Source organism: Hyperolius riggenbachi, chromosome 1 (assembly GCF_040937935.1).
Source record: "Hyperolius riggenbachi isolate aHypRig1 chromosome 1, aHypRig1.pri, whole genome shotgun sequence".
Lineage (NCBI taxonomy): Eukaryota > Metazoa > Chordata > Amphibia > Anura > Hyperoliidae > Hyperolius > Hyperolius riggenbachi.
The window spans coordinates 190,328,934-190,344,938 of NC_090646.1; the positions used below are offsets into that span (position 1 = coordinate 190,328,934).

The 16,005-nt window shown below is 42.4% G+C and overlaps 1 protein-coding gene across 1 annotated transcript in view; it reads left to right on the forward strand.

Moving 5' to 3' along the window:
• Nucleotides 1-16,005, forward strand: part of SLC10A7 (solute carrier family 10 member 7) — a 230,139-nt gene that overhangs the window by 163,963 nt on the left and 50,171 nt on the right. The window contains exon 7 of the mRNA XM_068269731.1: nt 8,922-9,005. Coding sequence (XP_068125832.1) covers nt 8,922-9,005 — 84 coding nt within the window. The remainder of the gene's footprint in view (nt 1-8,921; nt 9,006-16,005) is intronic.

Here is a 16,005-nt window from a genome sequence, read left to right on the forward strand (position 1 = left end):
GTGATTTTGTGCGGCCCTCAACCAAAGTACATTGTTCAGAAGAAGGCACGTGCCATCAACCTCCAATATTGTCAGGACATAGTTGACTATTTAAAGAGAGTCTGAAGCGAGAATAAATCTCGCTTCAGCTCTTATAAATAGCAGGGGCATGTGTGCCCCTGCTAAAACGCCGCTATCACGCGGCTAAACGAGGGTCCCTTACTACCCAAATCCCCTCGAAGTCCCGGGGATCACTTCCTGGTTGAGGCAGGGCTAATGGCCGCAGCCCTGCCTCTCGCGTGTCTGTCAGCGCATATCTCCGCCTCTCCCCCGCCCCTCTCAGTCTTCCTTCACTGAGAGGCGTGGGGGAGAGGCGGCGATGCGCCGCTGATAGACGCGCTGTGAGGCAGGGCTGCAGCCATTAACCCTGCCTCCAGCAGCAGCAAAATCTATGACCAAGTTGGTCGTTGATTTTGCAGGGGTGGGTTTGGGGGTTAAGGGACCCCCGTTTAGCCGCGGGATAGCGGCGTTTTAGCAGGGGCACACATGCCCCTGCTATAAATAAGCTCTGAAGCGAGATTTATTCTCGCTTCAGAGTCTCTTTAACACAAGACACCTCAGCTTCCGCACGGAAGAGTGACATATCTTCCTCCTCCTACTCTGATTCTGGCACCCCACTTAACACTCCGTCGGCAGCCATCACCAAGATAATAAGGTCGTTGCTTCATTGTGGACAGACCAAATTCGATCAGCTGGACACTCACTGTTGTTCTGTCATTGAGCTACCTCAGCCCGACCATATGGGCTGGAAAGCCGCCATCACCTGCACTCTCGCCATGGTGCGCACCAGTCCAGCACGGCCATCACTACACAAACAGTTGTTTGCAGTCACTGCATACCTTTCACTGCATCTGTGACTGCACATTGTATTATACCTGGCAGTCAGTGCATACCTTTCACTTGAATGAATGGGCAGACTTGCCCTCCATAAGATTCTCGTTGTAGGAACTGCCCAGACAGGAAAAAAAAGTAAGAAAGTAATATGGAAAGTTTATCAGTCACACAGTTGAATGAATGGCAGACTTGCCCTCCATAACATTCTCGCTGAAGGTACTGTAGAGCCAGCAGAAAAACAAATTTAAAATAATTGATATAAGCTTTAACAATGGTAGAGAAAGAACCATCGAAAGGCAGTCAGACATTACCTGACCTCACTGAGGAAGAGCAGTCTCTCCATGGTGCGCACCATCCAGCACGGCCATCACTACACAAACAGCTGTTTGCAGTCACTGCATACCTTTCACTGCGTCTGTGACTGCACATTGTATTATACCTGGCAGTCACTGCATACCTTTCACTTGAATGGATGGCAGACTTGCCCTCCATAACAGATTGTGGTTAAAGGATTTAAAGTTTGATTCGTCTCATATACAGCAGGGCCTCAAAAGTCCTCCTGTATTGTTATTTTTTGTCACTACCTCCCTGAGTCGGGACTTGCATGCCATGCCTGCTGCTTTCCTTGGATGTGTGGTACTAGCCGTTCCTGCTCCTTTGCCCACAGTGTGCCTGCTGCCTTCCTTGGATGTGTGGTGTTGGTAGCCGTTTCTCTCCCACGCTGGACCGGAATTGAACCCTGATTCCCCGGCCATTACCCGTGGTCACCATGGTGCTGAGAAAGTAATTTCGAAAGTTTATCAGTCACACAGTTGAATGAATGGCAGACTTGCCCTCCATAACAGATTCTCGTTAAAGGTACTGAACAGCAAGCAGAACAAGTATTTAAAAAAAATAGATGTAACCTTTAACAATGGTAGAGAGAGAACCATCGAAAGTTGATAAGGCAGTCAGACATTATCTGACATCACTAAGTGAGGAAGAGCAATCTCGCCATGGTGCACAGTAGTCCAGCATGGCCGTCAATACACAAACAGCTGTTTGCGGTGCGTTAGACAGTGAGTTTGCTGTGTCAGTGTGAAGCAGTACTCTAATTATACTCTCTTATTGATGTATACACATGTATAGATGTTTTAAAGCACTTTAGGCCTCCAATTTAACATGCAAGGTGATTTCTGCCCTTTAAAACTCTGCTTTGCATCAAATCCAGATTTTTTTTCCCCCGGGACTTTTGGCATGTATCCCACTCCGCCATGCCCCCTCCAGGTGTTAGACCCCTTGAAACATCTTTTCCATCACTTTTCTGGCCAGCATAAATATTTCTAGTTTTGGAAGTTTGCATCCCCATTGAAGTCTATTGCGTATTGTGAAAGTGTGCACGAACTGAACTTTTGCTGAAGTTCGCGTTCGAGGTTCGCAAACCGAAAATCGGAGGTTCAAGCCATCTCTACCCCTCAGTCCATAAGCGCAATGGGCTACACAGCAAGGCAACAAGAATAAGTTCATCTCTGAATAGCTTAGAAGGTTTTGGTGTGGCCCAGTCATACTTAAAGGACACCTGAACTGAGAGGGCTATGGAGGCTGACTTATTTATTTACTTCTAATTATGCAAATTGTCTGGCTGTCCTGCTGATCTTCTGCCTCTAAAGGTGGCCACACACCATACAATTAAAAGATCACCTTTTTCACCAATTTGATAATTTCGTACATTTGTCCCGAAAAATTGAGAGCTTTTCCTTGTTTTCAAATGATAAAGCAAATCGAATTTCCAGTTTATATTTTTTTTTTTTTTTTTTTTTTTTTTTTTTTTTTTTGGAGATTGGACATGTTGGAAGTTTCAGACCAACTTTATCAAGAATTGTATGGTGTGTGTGTGTGTGATGGATTGTCAAATACTTGATGTGCAATTTCACTCAATTTTTTCTGAGCTTTCAATTTTATTCATGATTGGGGAAAATTGAACATAGGTGTGTGGTACATTGGTGAGATTTTTGATTTGTTACAATCAGTCTGAGAAATTGATTGGTATTCTTGAATTGAACAGATATTTTAAAAATTGTATGGTGTGTTGCCACCTTAATACTTTTACACATAGACCCGAAACAAGTATGCAGATCAGGTGTTTCTAACTGAAATCTTGTGTGTGACTAGATACTACTGCAACCAAAGAGATCAGCAGGACAGTCAAGCAGTGTGTTAAAAGAAATTAAATATGACAGCCTCCAAATCCCTCTCTGTTCATGTGTCCTTCTGTCGATTTATTAAACAAATTTGTAGAGCAGAATGGTTCATGATTTGATTTCTTTACAGCAATGCTGAAGACTAAGTTCCTGTTACTCAAAGAATTTTAGCTGGCAGCTTTATGTATTACATTTAGGGACCGTTACTTTTACACATGGATGATGTAGGTATTGGTGAACCTTCTAGTAAATGAAATGAGCAAAGAAATTATAAAACCTGTGTGCTGTTAATGCAAGTTGTCGTTTACTCCATAAAGCACTGTAGAAGATGTCGGCATCATATACTGTAAATGCATAATACTCATAACTATGTTTATACAAAATTTGTTTTGTATGCAGAAATTATATTGTTTTCAGTAGGCAAAAAATCAAATCAAAGGAAAATCAATAAAAGGCCAATACCTTTGACACTAATGTACATACTACAAACGATTATATTAACTACTTCAGCCTTCAGTTATTTTCACTTTATGCATCCGATCAATGTTCACCTCCTATTCATTAGCCTATAACTTTATCACTACTTATCACAATGAACTGATCTATATCTTGTTTTCTCCGCCACCAATTAGGCTTTCTTTGGGTGGTACATTTTGCTAAGAGCCACTTTACTGTAAATGCATTTTAACAGGAAGAATAAGAAAAAAAACTGAAAAAATGCATTCTTTCTCAGTTTTCAGCCATTATAGTTTTAAAATACATGCCTCCATAATTAAAACTCACGTATTGTATTTGGCCATTTGCCCCGGTTATTACACCGTTTAAATTATGTCCCTATCACAATATATTTCGACAATATTTTATTTGGAAATAAAGGAGCATTTTTTCCGTTTTGCATCCATCACTATTTACAAGCTTATAATTTAAAAATAGAAATATTTCATCTTTAAATTGATATTTAAAAAGTTTAGACCCTTAGGTAAATATTTACATGTTTTTTTTATTATTGTAATGTTTTTTGTTTTTTTGTTTTTTTTTTATTAAACATTTTATTTGTGTATTTTTGGGAGGGTGGGATGTAAATAGTAATTTGTTTTTTTTAAGTAAATATGTGTTTTTTTTTTTATTTATTTTTACATTTAGATGTAGTTTTACTTTTTGGCCACAAGATGGCAGCCATGAGTTTGTTTACATGTCGTCACTCTAAGCGTAACATGTACGCTTAGAGGGACGTACGGGACGCAAGAGGCTGAAAAATGCGAGGCTTCCGAGTGAAGCCGTCGCTTTTTGTGTAGGGGAGAGGAATCAATCAATGGGCACCATGGCCCAATTGATTGATTCCTGGGCTAAGGATCCACGGCCGGGAGCGCACGTGCACATGCGCGATCGGCCGCGGGAGTGCACATGGCCTCCTGGACGTAGCTGCTACGTCCAGTAAGCTTAAATGGTTAAAAATGGTAAATCCATATTGCTGTAACACAGCAGCATGGAAACGAAATCTAGAGAGGTCCTTGTTCTTTAAGGCTGCTTGCACACCTAATGTTAGCCAGTGGCGTAGCTAAGAACCTATGGGTCTCAGTGCAAGTTTTACATTGGGCCCCCCAAGCACTCTATACATAACAATTGATACGGCGCACCAAAACCTGCCAAGGACAGCCACAGTGTCAGAGGTGCAAGAAGGGGATGGGGAACAGCTTGTAATTGATTACTACTATTCAAATCATCCATAGAAGTGATTATTACCAGCACAGGACCAAAAAAGAGCTAAAACTGTGGTTGAGGTCCCTATTGCAGTCACAACCTCTACATCCCCTATTGCTACGCCACTGATGTTAGCCATACAGGGCAAGCACCACATGGCACCGCAGACCTCAACCTACATATGACCCTGTGCCATGGTGCAGTGACAGGGTCATATGCATAGTGCCGCCCCTCGTTTAGTGACGTATTCCCTGCTGGACAGGAAGTATGTCTCTGGAATTCCCGTCAGTCCGTGCATGCGAGCTGCTTTGCACCATACTCCCGTCATGCACACTTACTACATTGCCTATTGACTTGCATTACTACATAATTTGTGCAGTAGGCACGGATCATGCGGTAACGTGCTATAGACTTTGTGGCAATTTGGATATTTCCGGCGCAATACGTTGCATCGCGTGAAATGTGCACGTCTCCATAGACTTGCATGGCCTTTGCAGCAGTAATGCTGTGTGACGCAGTCTGCGAGTGTGCAAGGGGCCTTAAGCTTACATTCTAGAAGAGGAGACCAGAAAAAAATGGTCCATATGCAATTAGCCTTTTCTCCTTAATTCCTTAATTTCATATTGTGTTTAAAAAAAATTTAAGTATTTTACAATTAAAAAAGTACAAAAGTTAGTTAAAAAGCACTATCAAAATTATTTTGAGTATTTTCTTGCTTGCTGGTGGTTTTAAAGGGCATTTTATGGTGTGAAAATATTACCTAGGAGAAACCTCAGGAGAAAAAGTTAATTGCATATGTGCCCATGGCCCTTATCCAATTAACTTTTTCTCCTAAAGATAATTTTTGATCTTCTAAAAAAAAAAAAAAAAAAAAAAAATGTTTTGAGGAAATCTCCCACCATGCAAAAAATATAAGGTATTTTATGGTAAGGTTTACAAATATCGCCTTGAAGGAACTCTGGAGGAAAAGTTACTAATATTATATGGGACTATGTGTGTGGGCGCAAGTGCTGAGGGTAGCAAAAGTCAATCAGTATGTGAAGAGTGACCAGCACAAATGATTACCCCCTTCCCCTGATGCCTTGGTGAATGCTCTATCATAGAGAATAGGTCTGCTTGGGTCTATCTTGGCGTAACGTACACTATGCAGTTTTTCTTGTCCAACTTGATATTCGAGTATACAAAATGTGGATTTACGGTTTTACAATTCATAATACAATTGATATGAAGCGCTCAAATAAATCGATACATCAATCAGTGACACACTGCAATATTAGGAATATTTTCCCTGTTGTCTCCGTCATGTACAATTATTTTATTTGCATTGGATGATAATCCAGTAGTTTGCAATAGCAGTCCACTCCAAAATTGAAATAACTAATACAAAACAAAAGATTGTAATTTATTGCACGGCAGATGAAAAGCCGCGTATATATTTAAGTCTATTATCTGCAAAGGCTTGTTGTGAAATCTTTTATGTACATAATAACTTTCCCACCTTGGAAATCATTCATCCTGGCTGGAAGGTGGAGTGATACAAGGGCCGCTGTGGTGTATCTGTACTTATATCACCATTTCTGCTGACTCCTATGTTATATGGGCAGCTGCTTGTACTGCTGTGTCTGTCAGATCTGGACATTACCATTGATGGCTATAACTATTCAGGCTGCCCGCCTCTGAGAATAGGTCCCTTATGTCCTGTTGTATACAGTAGGTGTTAAATCAGCACTAGGACACTGTTCATTTATTAAAAAAAAAGAAAAGAAAATCAAACTGAATGGGCTTCTACCTATACATGTTATATTTATATTCTTTGTTAGTAATAACACTTTAACAACACAGTGATTAAATCGTCATGTACAACTTCAACTGTCTTATCAGAGATGGACAAATTATACTCGAGAGCCAGCCAAAACAGTGTACAGAGTAGCAGCTAACATTCCAAGTAGATTTGACGAAAGATCTGCTAAATTTCTCCGTCAATGCAAATTAATTGCAATTTGGGTGCATATAGAGAATAGTATTGTAGAGAAAGGATCGCAATCCAGTGCGTGTGGGTGCTGGTGCTGTACTTTGTTATAATTTAAGTAGGCCTGTCCAACAGAAAAGTATGAAGAAGTCCGCACACAGGCTTGAGGGAACAACCAGTGCTGAGTTTATTGTCCCATCACATACATGTGCAATACATGTCTGACCTGCAAGGCCGACGATCGTTTCGGGGCCACTTAGGGTCCCCTTTGTCAAAGCAAGAAGCAGAAAGACATCTGCACAAAACCATCACCTGATCTCACACATCTCCTCCCTCTCTGCACAGAGCCATTACCTGATCTCACACAACTGCTCCCTCTCTGCACAGAGCCATCGCCTGATCTCACACATCTCCTCTCTCTCTCTGCACAGAGCCATTACCTGATCTCACACAACTGCTCCCTTTCTGCACAGAGCCATCGCCTGATCTCACACATCTCCTCGCTCTCTGCACAGAGCCATCACCTGATCTCACACATCTCCTCCCTCTCTGCACAGAGCCATCACCTGATCTCACACATCTCCTCCCTCTCTGCACAGAGCCATCACCTGATCTCGCGCATTTCCTCCCTCTCTCCACAGAGCTATTACCTGATCTCGCACATCTCCCTTTTTGCACACAGCCATCACCTGTCCTCACGCATTTCCTCCCTTTTCTCAGTCCTGTGGTACACAGAGAGGAAGTGGACAGGATCATCACTTTGATTATTGGAAAAGACTGGCGTCCCTCCAAACTCCTCCCGGAGTATAAACGCCACACACCTTGCAATTGAGTGAGTGTAACCAAGCTGCATTTGACATTCACACAGGAAATCCGAATCACAGCTCAACCAGACAGATAATTAAGGAATTATGAACAGATTCCATATAATTTGCATTAACAAAACATGAACCAGGACGTAAAGGCTAAAAAAACTATAAGGGGGAAAAAATAAAGCACATTTCTAATGTTACTGCTGAGTGGTGAAGGTAAAATACCTCCAGTGCTCAGTAATACTTAAAAGAGAGCTATAGATTGTGCTTTAAAAAAAAAAGCATCCTAATTATATAAGTTAATGTTGTGAATCTTTGACTATTATTTTATACCAGCTGAAGACCGAGCATTGATCGGGTATGTATTTGGTCATTGTTGGGTCTGGCCACGTTTTCTAACCTTGACCCACAGTCACTCAGTGACAAAGTTTGTGAGCTCTGGGGTCCTTGGCATCAGTAATGTGAGAATGAAAGCAGTTTATTAATCAAAGAAATCTGTCTGTTTGGGCTGTGCCCCCTTTTCTGAATTTGAATGCCAGTCACCCAAGTCTTTAGCAGGTTTGAGGCCATTAACCGTGGAAGAATGGCAGCAATTTAAATCTTTCCTTTGAAAATCTACGAGTGTTTTTTTTTAATCGGTTGTAGGCTCCACCCACTTTCCTGAACATTAATCCCAGTAACCAACTGTGCCAAGTTTGCGAACCCTGCCATTAACAATCTAATAATGGCTGCATTTTACATCTACAAAAAATGGCTGAAATTTGATTGGCTATTTTATGCTCCGCCAACATTTCCTGAATTTTTAACCTTTGTCACTAAGTGACTAATTGTGATAAGTTTGGCAGTCTTTTAAATTTTCCTATTGATATAAAAAAAAATCCTATTGATGTGAATGAGTGAAATCGGATTGGCTGTTTGTGGTTCCACCCAGGTGTGCAAGGAGGTGTGAGACCCCCAAAACATATCTTAGCAGGTAGTAAGGGATCTGTATACCAACTTTTGTTGAAATCGGTCAAGGCAATTTCGTGCGATGGACGGACACACACACACATGTACATGTCCGATTATTATAGAGTGGGCTATGATATCTCCTCCCAGTGCACTCTGGGTGACCAAGTTTTGTTTCTGCTCCCTTCACAGCAAACCAACATTCCAAAGTGATGCCAGCTGTAAAGATGTCACGGTCTGTTTAGAAATTGATAAGTTAAGAATGCAAATCAGGGCGATGAATACATCTACAATGGGCACACTTTGACTAAATAATTTACAAATTAAAACTGTCCAAAATAAGCAATTTTTTTAAGCAAACATTGTGTTGCAATTGACTTGATGTTATGGTGGCAATCATGTAGGAATAGTAATAATGATCTCATGTTCCTTCCGCAGTTGGGATCATCATCTTCAGTACCCTTTACCTCTATATTCTCCCAGCTGTTCATGACTGTTGTAGTTCCATTGATTATTGGTCAGGTAAGTTCTACTAATACTTAGTCATTCAGAGACTTCATTAACATCAGGTTTGCATAGATTTATCTCATTGTATATGCTGTATTTCTTTAGTGTGATGCTGGTATTAGTCGAATGTAAATCTTCAGTATAGTGCCCTGGTCGTTTGATACTATTTAGAGCATTCTCAGCCCAGCAATCTGGAGGCAGCTGGAAGATAATCTACCAAATGTATTTCCACCATTGTTGTAGGTTATTAAAATAAATGCAGGTTGACGGGCTGAGAGTCTCATCACTTTCTCTCCGTAAAACTAGTTTGGGGAACGTGACTAGGCCGCAGTTCAATGTTAACTTCTCCTGAATCTCAAGACAGTGGAGGACACGGGTAGCCATGGAGTGATCTGTGCAAAATATGTTAAACTGGGTCTTTGTAGTATTCCTGTTTAGCACTCTGCTACAATGACATTCTCAGTGCTTCTTTATAAATATGGAACTAGCAGCTTAATCAGAAAGTGGTCATCCCCTATACAACTGGCAATTCTTTAGACTGATCATCACTTTTATAAGTATGGAATTATGAAAAATTGTTTTTTTTTTCAGCAGAAATAATGTAACTTTTTGGCAGCTGATTGTCAACTGTATTAATAGGTTGTAAATGACTGCCACACTTTCCTGGGTACTATTTACATACAGAGGAAGTTGCTGTTATGCTGCTAAATTAGCAGCTGTGTGTAATGGTACCTGCAGTAAAAGTTTTTGTTTTTTTTAATATCTTAGACTGGACTACAATGGATGCTACATAAACATGCAACCACACATCCAGTCATTCACAATTGTCTCAGCAACCCATGGAAGTGTTCTCAGGCCCTTCCTAGGATTGGATATGACTGAAACGAGGGTGCTAAATACTCTTTGCTAAATAGCAGACAATTAATCCCAGATTTACTGGATCACATATGTTAATCCCTATGGGGGTGCTTGGATATGCCACAGTAAAGCAAGCCCAGAAGGGAGACCATGTACCTGTACCAGTGTTACTACCAGCTGGTAAAGAGGAACTTGAGTGAAAGGGGGCGAGGGAATAAATCAATACATTTCAAAGTGAGAATTTAAACAAAAGAAGAGAGATCAAGAAATTATTGATATTTGCCATGTAATGTATTCATATTGTTTGATACACAATCGGCCTGCAATTAATCATTTGTACTACTCAGAAAAAAAGACAACACTAACTTCCATTATCTATAACCAATCCCCCTAACAGAGATATACATATACACAGAGGGAGATGCTGGTTAATTTGCAGTTGGAAAAAGTCCTTATTTCCCACAATTCAATGAGGTTCACAGACGTCAAACTGTCAGGACCTAGGACCTCTGTGGGAGAGGTTTCATCATAATTTCAGCCATACAGAAATCCCTGATGATCTATTTGAGAAAAGGAAAACAATTCTCATGGGAAAGTGGGTACCGGCTATTGATTGGGATGAAGTTCAATCCTTGGTTACAGTTCCTCTTTAGACACAGAGAAGACACAGAACATTTATATTGCGCTCTCTTGGTGGACTCAAAGCACCAGAGCTGCAGCCACTAGCGAGTGCTCTATAGGCAGTTAGGCAGTAGCAGTGTTAGGGCCCTTTTCCACCAGCGCGTTTGCGCTGGCTGAATCGCAAAACCGCAAACCGCTAGCGATTTTACAATCGCTACGGTTTGCTTTTTAACATAGGAATCGCGGTAGGTCATTTCCACTACCGCGATTCGCTTTTGTCGGGAACGCGAACGCGCGGCGGAGCGATAATTGCCGCGATTTTGCTATGCAGTGCATAGCATAGCAAAATCGCGGCCGCAAACGTCGGGGGAATCGCCGGTTTTGCGATTCAGCAATCGCTAGCGATTGCAGGTGGAAAAGGGCCCTTAGGGTGTCTTGTCCAAGGACTTCTTGCTGAATAGGGGCTGGCTTACTGAACAGGAAGAGACTAGGTTTGAACACAGGTCTCCTGCATCACAATTTAAAGTGAACCTCCGGAATAAAAATCTACTCAGCAGAACTGATAAGGCTTGGTGTTTCTTTAACAGATTCACAGCATCAGAACTTTGTTTTTCTTACCAAAGCATAATTTTTAGCTTCATTTTTACCTAAGCTCCACCCATCAAAAAAAAAAAAAGCCCGGGCTTTTTTTCCCTGATGCTGTGCAGAGCATGATGGTATTCCCTGTGTTATTCACGTTGCCTAGCAACTGGGAGAGGTGCTCAGGACACAGGACAGTTGGAACTGTCTCATGCACCCTGTCACCTCTTTTCAACCAAAAAGATGGCTGCCATCATGAAATCAAACATTTGCCTGTTCTTTTAAAACAGTGTGGGTAAGAGATTATATTACCTATCTATTTTAATTAACACAACTTGTGTAACTTAATGACAGTATGTTTGTTTAGGCTGGAGTTCCTCTTTAACCTCCCTGGCGTTCTATTAAAATCGCCAGGGAGGCTGCGGGAGGTTTTTTTTTAAATTAAAAAAAAAATATTTCATGCAGCCAACTGAAAGTTGGCTGCATGAAAGCCCACTAGAGGGCGCTCCGGAAGCGTACTTTCGATCGCCTCCGGCAATCGAAAGTAACAAGATAGGCCGCAATGAGCAGCCTATCTTGTTTCGCTTTCCTCGTCGCCATGGCGACGAGCGGAGTGACGTCATGGACGTCAGTTGACGTCCTGACGTCAGAGCCGCCCGATCCAGCCCCTAGCGCCGGCCGGAACTGTTTGTTCCGGCTGCACTGGGCTCGGGCGGCTGGGGGGACCCTCTTTCGCCGCTGCACGCGGCGGATCGCCGCGGAGCGGCGGCGATCGGGCAGCACACGCGGCTGGCAAAGTGCCGGCTGCGTGTGCTGCTTTTTTCAGAATCCAAATCGGCCCAGCAGGGCCTGAGCGGCGACCTCCGGCGGCATACCCCGAGCTCAGCTCGGGATTACCGCCAAGGAGGTTAAGGTCATTTTCTTTAAGCTGAATTATTCCAGCTCATGTCTGTCTTTATGTGCCTGCTAGCAGCTCCGTGGTGTTTATTTTATTTAGGAAAACATAATTTTAACTAGGAATGTCTATTATGATACACGTTTTATATTAAGAGATTTAATTAACCTGATGTAGGAAAAATGAAGGAGTTATTATATGCATCATACCAATTTGAATTAGGTTTTTGTTCATTTATAATGGGGCTACATAAGTTTTGTGCTAGAATGCTTAACTAATCCGGCTTCCAGTTGTGGAGCCAATAAAGGAAGAGCAGCTCTGCCTCTGGTCAATAGGCAAACAAGAGGGAAGTCTGGGATAAAATTGTGGGTGACAGATCAGATTCTGAACACATCCAAGTTATTCTCTGGAGGTGTCTAATGAACGGCCTCTTGCTCAAAGCTCTGCAGATGTCACCAGCAATGTTAGTCCAACATCATGTATATTTAATTAGCTTTCAGATCATCAATATTAAATAGCAATCCGGGCGACATATTTGTGAGCACATCCAGAATAACAGAGTTGAATCACATCTCACCATTAATATGTATGTTATATTAATGATATGTTGTGATTATAAGGAATTATTTTCATTATATGATAGGCACAGGGACACTCATTTTTAGTTTGTCTGCTTTTCATGATCTTAGACGTTCCCTTGCTGTTTGCAGCTATGTGGTGAGTGTTATTAAGTTTGTTTGGCTTAAGTTTGCAAGGGAGGTTTATTCATTTCCAAGCACAGAGTATTCTTTTTGTTAGACAGCCAGCATAGCTGGAGCCCTATACATGGCTTGGAGTAGGAAGAATAAAGATGGGGTCATATTCTTCTGCATAGCCTCTGTACAGATAATCAGACTAGTCATCCAGTGACTCTGCTGGTGAAATTTGATATGACAGCTTGTCATGCTGTTTGTGAGACCTCCTACATGTGGGTGCCAAATGGCAGCATCCAGTGTGTGTGTTCTCCATGTCTATCAAATGCTTACCTGATCCCACATCCACAATGCTCAGTGCATGTCGGCTCTCAGTGAACTTCGTTGCACTCTGCTTCATAAAGAGAACCAGTAAGACATATTTATTTGCAATCCACTGAATTTCTACTCGGAAATGTTTCAAACCGTGAATCATGATGTCCTGTGCTTTTGTTTTTGTTTTGTTGTTTTTTTTGGGGGGGGGGGGGGGGGTAATTTTTTTCTATTATGATACTGTCATTTCATACTATAGCTCAGTGTCTGGCTGGAAGAAGCTCAAATTGCGGGTATGCAGATTACTGTAAATACCATCTGGGCAACACATTCTTTAGTGTCAGTAGCAAAGTTGGGGAAGGGTGCCACAGTATTAGAGAGGAGCTCACCCCATGTTCAGGAATCCACAGAACACAAGCCAAACAAAAAAGGAAGATAGTGGATCAACTGGGGAATATTCATTTGACGTTTCAATAATAGCAGAGCATACAATTCTTGCCCAGTCAGGCCGTGCCTGTACTGCTTAGCTTTTATCATTAAATCCGCCAATGCAGGGTCTGATTCAGCCTGCCTGCTCACTCCTCTCCCTCACTCTCACTTTGCAGAGTTTTGAGCGGAGCATAAAGGAAATGACTCGCTACTCTCAGCTTTCAGCACCGATCTTCCTTTCAACCGCATGTCCAGCATCCCATCTCCATGGCTACAGCCTCGCCGTAGACCCGTCGCCAAGAAGTGCCAGCGGATTATATGCAGAGTGAAATGCTGCGACCATAGACTGGACACTGTATGCGTAGCTAAAGGGAGATCAGCGCTGGAAGCTGAGAGTGGGTGAGTATGTTTATTTATGCTCCTCTCTCAACTACACGTGGCGAGGGAGGTAGAGGCACATCTGTTACCTATACTGGGGAGGGAGCTGCCTAATACTGGGAGCACATCTGGCTATGTAAACTGGGGAAAGGACTGGCTAATATTGAAAGCACACTTGACTACCTAAACTTGGTAGGGGGCCCCCTTATTGGGGGCAATTTTGGTTACCTGTACTGGGGGAAGGGGCTACGTTATACAGGGGGGTAACCTGCCTACCTATACTGAGGGAGGGTGCTATTTAATACTAGGGGCACATCTGGTTACCTATACTAGGAGAGGGACCTACCTAATACTGGGGGCACTTCTGACTACCTATCTAGCGGAGAGGCTACCTGAAGTAGGGGCCAAGACTAGGGGTGCATTTTTACAACCTGATGTGACAGTGACATTGGAAAAAAAAAGTAGGTTATATTTCATTTTACTCTGGAACAAATGCACATCTTACATGTATGAATACACCTATATTTTAAATATTAAATTTTTTTACAATGATCCTTTAATTCTTCCTGAGAGGCTCCCCATAAGTTTGATTGGACCGGGGCGATTCATTAAATCTAGCTTTACTTACCTGGGGTTTCTTCTGGCCTCTAGAGATCACGTGTGTCCCTCCCTGCAACTCCGGTCTTCTCCAGGGTCCCGCTGTAAGCCTCTGAATCATCGCTGACCCCCAATGGGTCAGTGTCTTCTGCTCTGGTAGTGCTCTGCACATGCCCACTATGTAGTCGTGACATTACAACTATGTAGTGCGCATGCGCAGAGCTCTACCGCCTACTTCTGTTGATAGACTAGCAGCAGTGTGTGCTGACCCCTGATTGCAAACTGTGCCAATAAAATACTATTTCTTTGCTTCTCTCTCACTCATTGTTTATTCTGTTATTCCTATGGGCAAATCAGTGGGAAGGAGAGAATTGCTACTGGCAAACAATAATAATAATAATAATTACATTTTACCTGGCACATACTGAATTTTGTGTATGTTCCCTTACCCAGAACATACAGCAGAGCAAACAGTTACCTTTATAGCAGAGATGGGGATCTTACTAGGGAAGACTTTAATACATTTCCCAAAGTTGTATCGCTAGAATGCACTTTAAACTAAAAATACAAAAACAAACCAAAGCAACCCCCCAAAAAACAAAACAGTTGAATACATAGATAAAATGTTGGTAAATGCCTTAACTCGTGAAAATATTTTTTCCAGCCAGTCATGTGATGGAGACATACAACATCCAGAGCTGTGCCCACTCCTTTCCCTTCTGCAGCTTAGCAATACACCCTAGGCAAATCCTCTCCCGTCCTGCTGATTGGGCAGCACTGCTCAGAAGCTAAGCTGTTCCACGCTGTAATAATTATCCATGTTAAACTGACTATACTGAGTAGTGCAGCCTGTTTCCAAGCCCTTATTTCTGTGTGATTCAGCTGTGCAGTGATTGCATAAAGTATCATACATGCATTTACTGCCTGCATATAAAATATGTATATAGTCATTCCTAGTGCATTTTACCAAATCAAATGCCTTTATGCCTGGAATTTAAATGATAGTACACTTGTCTTGAGTGACTGACTTACGGTATGTGTCTGTGAAAGAGAGTGAGTTCCTGTATTCCCCTAACCTAAATGATTCTAATGATTTACCTGGCCAGTCCTATGTGGGCATGTTCTTTTATGGGGTAAAAAGTGTTTCCAGCCAGCACAGAGATCTCTCATCATTCAGTGCTCAAAAAATTAAGCTAAGAGTTCCGCTACAGTTGCCTAATCACTAGGTTAACAGCAACAGACAGTCCATAAAGTGTGACCTATTGCTGTTCTGGAGCAATGGCTGGCTGGTATCCCTTCCACACACAAAGGACCATCCTATATACTAACTGAAGTTTGTAAGTATGAAAGGACCTGGAAGCACCTGTTGTGGGAGGTGGTTTAGTGTGGGCGGTGGCTTGGTGCGACTGTGGGAGGCTTAGTGTGGGCGGTGGCTTAGTGTGGCTGTGGGAGGCTTAGTTTGGGTGGTGGCTTAGTCTGGCTGTGGGTGGCTTAGTGTGAGCGATGGCTTAGTGTGGGTGGTGGCTTAGTGCAGCTGTGTGTGGCTTAGTGCGGGAGGTGGCTTAGTGTGGGTGGTGGTTTAGTGCTGCTGTGGGTGGTGGCTTATTGCGGCTGTGGGAGGCTTAGTGTGGGTGGTGGCTTAGTGCAGCTGTGG